At 48.7% G+C, this 4,795-nt stretch overlaps 1 protein-coding gene across 1 annotated transcript in view; it reads left to right on the forward strand.

Moving 5' to 3' along the window:
• Positions 1-267: 267 nt before the first annotated feature.
• The window catches only part of LOC111151420 (coiled-coil domain containing 92B), a 29,585-nt gene continuing 25,057 nt past the window's right edge, over positions 268-4,795 (forward strand). The window contains exon 1 of the mRNA XM_022509412.1: positions 268-430. Coding sequence (XP_022365120.1) covers positions 268-430 — 163 coding nt within the window. The remainder of the gene's footprint in view (positions 431-4,795) is intronic.

A 4,795-nucleotide genomic window follows, 5' to 3' on the forward strand; every position in this document is an offset into this window, starting at 1 on the left:
CCTCTCCGGAGAGCCGCAAACACCCCGCGCAGGGACGCGGGATGGTTACGACCAGCCAGTCCGGCGCCTCTCTGTAAACCTGGCCCCGCAACCTCAGCTCAAGAAGAAACTTTGGGCCAGCGCCCCGCTCCTCCCCGCGCCCAACCGGACCTCGGGGCGCGGGTCGCGCGCGGGTTCGCTCCCGCACCAGGCCCCGCGGCCCCCTCGGTGCCCACTCACCAGCGCACCAGCTGCCAGCGCTTCTCCCCCGGCGCCCGGCGGCCTGCCATGCCTCGCCCCGCCGCCCGCCAGCTCTCTGCCCGCGGCGGGCCACTAGGCGGAGGCAAGTCCGGTTGCCGCAAGCCAGTGCGGAGGGCGCGCTCGCGGGCGCGGGGCGCGGCGCGGGTCCCGGAGGGCGGGGCGGGCGCGGCGCGACTCCGCCTGGAGCCGGGTGGGTGCGGCCCGCGGCGCTAATTCCTGCTGCGGCCGTGGCCCCGCCCCTGGAGCTAGCTGGGGCTGGCTTGGGGCTGGGGCTGGCCCGCGGTCTCCTGCGTCGCAGCGGCCGAGGCCACAGTCGGTCCGGTCACTGCCCAGCGGTGCGGAAGAGCCGGGTTTTTTGGGAGCACTGCGTGAGGAATCAGGTTGTCAGAGTTCTACTGCGAGGGAAACCGGACTTACTGAGTGACGAGCCCTTTCTCCCTTACGACACCTGCTCTACCTACCTAGAAAGTTATGCATAAAAAATTAAATCTCTCTCCCTAAAATGAAAATTGGTGTGCCCTACAGATTGTTAAAATATTTTACAGTGACTGTATTTAAAACAGTAGGACCTTGGCCCGGTGTGCTGCCCATCCGGGCTTCAAGCTACTTCCACCCCAGGATCGCTGACATTCCTGTAGCTGAGCAGAGACCAGTCTGGCCCACAACACCATAAGCGAATGCTTCTCAAGCCTAGTTTGAAGCAGCTGAGTTTTAGAAATGTTTGTAAATATAGAGGTTGCCTACACATTGTAGAGTGCCCTCCAAATTCACCTGCCTCCCATACCAGGACAAGCCGCATCCTTTGCAGGAGGGAAACATGTAGAGAGGAGAAAACCTGGCCTCCAGTGTGAAGATCCTGAGAGCCTGCCTACCTCTTACGGATCGTTGGCCATACCCAGGAGTATTGAAAAAGTTTGCAGGGAAATCCAAAAGCTACTGACATTTGCTATTATATATATCCATAGGTGACTTCCCCAGTGTTCAACGAAAACCAAGACTGCATATATCCTAAGAATTCTCACCAAAGCTTTCCACCATGTCTAAAGAAGTGACAGGAAGCAACAGGAGACAAGAATGTAACCAACATAGAGGCACCATGTAAAAAGAAAACAGGGAAGGACATACAGACAAGGTAAGTTGGCAGCTTGTCTTTGACCTTCAAAGGTATTCTGAGGCTACCAATTGCCTTTGAGCATCCCTTTTGGACGGGGAGCAGAGGAAGAGGGAGAAAGTGAATCTTAAGCAGGTTCCATGCCCAGTGGGGAGCCCCAGGAGGGGCTGAATCTTTAAGATTATGACCTGAGCCAAAATTAAGGTTTGGACATTTAACTAAATGAGTCACCCAGGCGCCCCTGAGTATCCTTTCTTTAAGTTTTCCCAGTTTAATTAACACAGAAACCAAGGAAACAAACAGAAAGTCCAGAAACATCCCCAAAGATGAGTGTGATATGTATTTCAATTTGGTGGGGGAATTGGTGGTGGGACAATTAGTTAACCATTGGGGAGGGAGTGTCAATTTCACATCACAAAATACAGTTCAAATGAATTATAAATATAAGTGTATACATATATATAAAGGACTAGAAAAAATATAGTAAGTATTTCATTATGTATTAAAGTGGGGGTGGGTTTTTTTAAGCTTGACATCAATGTTAGATGCCATAAAGGAAGAAATCAATGGATCTGACCAAAATAAAAAATGTTTAGCCTTAGCTAATTAGGAAGATATGATGAGCAAAATTAAAAGGCAAACGTCAAACTTAAATATTTCTAAAATATATGCTTGTATCTGTACATCCATGTTCATTATTAGCACTGTTATTCACAATAATGGAGGGGTGGAACCAACCCAAGTACTCATGGGTGGATGAATGGCTAAGCAGAATGTGGTACATACATATAATGGAATAGTCTTCAGCCTTAAAAAGGAAGGACATTCTTTTTTTTTTTTTTAAGACTTCATTTATTTATTTGACACAGAGAGAGAGAGATCACAAGCAGGCAGAGAAAGAAGGGGAAGCAGGCTCCTGCTGAGCAGAGAGCCCCATATGGGGCTCCATCCCAGGATCCAGGACCTAGCCGAAGGCAGAGGCTTAACCCCCTGAGCCACCCAGACGCCCCAGGAAGGACATTCTGACATGTGCTACAACGGGGATGATGCTTGAGGAGATTGTTAAGTGAAAGAATCCAGTCGCAAAAATATGATACCATATGATACCACTTATATGGGGTACCTAGAGTAGTCAACTTTATAGAGACAGAAAGCAGAATGGTGGTTGCTAGGGTCTTGAGTTGGAGAGAGGAAGGATGGAGAGTTAGTTTTTAACAACAAAGAGTTTCAGGTTTGCACGATGAAAAGAATTCTGGAAATTGAGAGTGGCGATGGTTGCACAACAATGTGAATATACTTCATGCTACTGAACTATACACTTAAAAACAGTTAAGACAGTACATTTTAGGGTTGCCTGGTGGCTTAGTCCATTAAACATCTGCCTTTGGCTCAGATCGTGATGCCAAGGGCCTGGGATCGAGCCCCACATCTGGCTCCCTGCTCAGCAGGGAGCCTGCTTCTCCCTCTGCCTCCCACTCCCCTGCTTGTGCTCTCTTTCTGTCAAATAAATAAATAAAATCTTTTTTTAAAAGATAGTAAATTTTATATGAATCTTAATACAATAAAAAACTGAAACATTGAAAGTTTTTATTGGGGCACCTGGGTGGCTCAGTGGGTTAAGCCTCTGCCTTCGGCTCAGGTCATGATCTCAGGGTCCTGGGATCGAGCCCCACATTGGGCTCTCTGCTCAGCAGGGAGCCTGCTTCCCTCTCTCTCTCTGCCTGCCTCTTGCCTACTTGTGCTCTCTGTCTCTGTCAAATAAATAAAATCTTTTTAAAAAAGAAAGAAAGTTTTTGTTATAAAAGAATAGGACATGATGAACATTCCAATAGAGAAATGAGTGAACATGAACAAACAACTCATGGCAGAAATATAAATAGTGCTAGAAATTAAGTACTCGGAAATCTAAATGTGATACCTTTTTTTACTTGTCAAATTTGGAATAGCTGATTGTTGTTGGTTTTTTTTTAAGATTTTATTTATTTATTTGACAGACAGAGATCAAAAGTAGGCAGAGAGGCAGGCAGGGGGATGGGGTGGGGTGGGAAGCAGGCTCCCTGCTGAGCAGAGAGCCCGAGGCGGGACTGGATCCCAGGACCCCGGGATCACAACCCCAGCCGAAAGCAAAGGCTTTTAACTCACTGAGCCACCCAGGCACCCCTCAATATATATTTTAAAATGAAAGAAATCAGGGGTGCCTGGGTGATGCCGTTGGTTAAGCATCCAACTCTTTTTTTTTTAAAGATTTTTTTATTCATTTATTTGACAGAGATCACAAGTAGGCAGAGAGGCAGGCAGAGAGAGAGGGGGGAAGCAGGCTCCCTGCTGAGTGGAGAACCCGATGTGGGGCTCAATCCCAGGACCCTGAGATCATGACCTGAGTCGAAGGCAGAGGCTTTAACCCACTGAGCCACCCAGGCGCCCCAAGCATCCAACTCTTGGTTTCAGTTCGGGTTGTGATCTCGAGGTCGTGAGGTCAAGCCCCACGACAGACTCTGCACCCAGCGCGGAGGCTACCCTAAGACTTTCTCTCCCTCTCCCTCTGTCCCTTTCCATGGCACTCTCTCTTTCTCTCAAAAATAAATCAGTAAGGGCGCCTGGGTGGCTCAGTGGGTTAAAGCCTCTGCCTTCCGCTCTGGTCGTGGTCCGGGGGTCCTGGCATCGAGCCCCACGTTGGGCTCTCTGCTCCTCGGAGAGCCTGCTTCGCACCCCCCCCACGCCCTACCCCTCACCTGCCTCTCTACCTACTTGTGATCTCTGTCAAATAAATAAATAAATAATCTAAAAAATTTATATATATATATATATATATATATATATATATATATATATATCAATAAATCTTGGGAGAAATCTGAGTGGGAGACGAACCGTGAGAGACTAAGGACTCCGGAAACAAACTGGGGGTTTTGTAGAGGGAGTTGGGTGAGCCTGGTGATGGGTAGTAAGGAGGGCACAGATTGCATGGAGCACTGGGTGATTTTCGCAAACAATGAACCATGGAACACTACATCAAAAATTAATGATGTAGGGGCGCCTGGGTGGCTCAGTGGGTTAAGCCTCTGCCTTCAGCTCGGGTCGTGATCCCAGGGTCCTGGGATCGAGCCCCGCGTCGGGCTCTCTGCTCAGCAGGGAGCCTGCCTCCACTTCTCTCTCTGCCTGCCTCTCTGCCTACTTGTGATCTCTGTCTGTCCAATAAATAAATAAAAAAATCTTAAAAAAAAAATTAATGATGTAGGGGCGCCTGGGTGGCTCAGTGGGTTAAGCCGCTGCCTTCGGCTCAGGTCATGACCTCAGGTTTCCTGGGATCGAGTCCCGCGTCGGGCTCTCTGCTCAGCAGGGAGCCTGCTTCCCTCTCTCTCTCTCTGCCTGCCTCTCTGCCTACTTGTGATCTATCTCTGTCAAATAAATAAATAAAATCTTAAAAAAAAAAAAAACTAATGA

The sequence above is a fragment of the Enhydra lutris genome, unplaced genomic scaffold (assembly GCF_002288905.1).
Source record: "Enhydra lutris kenyoni isolate GAN:26980312 unplaced genomic scaffold, ASM228890v2 scaffoldscaffold26, whole genome shotgun sequence".
Taxonomy (NCBI): domain Eukaryota; kingdom Metazoa; phylum Chordata; class Mammalia; order Carnivora; family Mustelidae; genus Enhydra; species Enhydra lutris.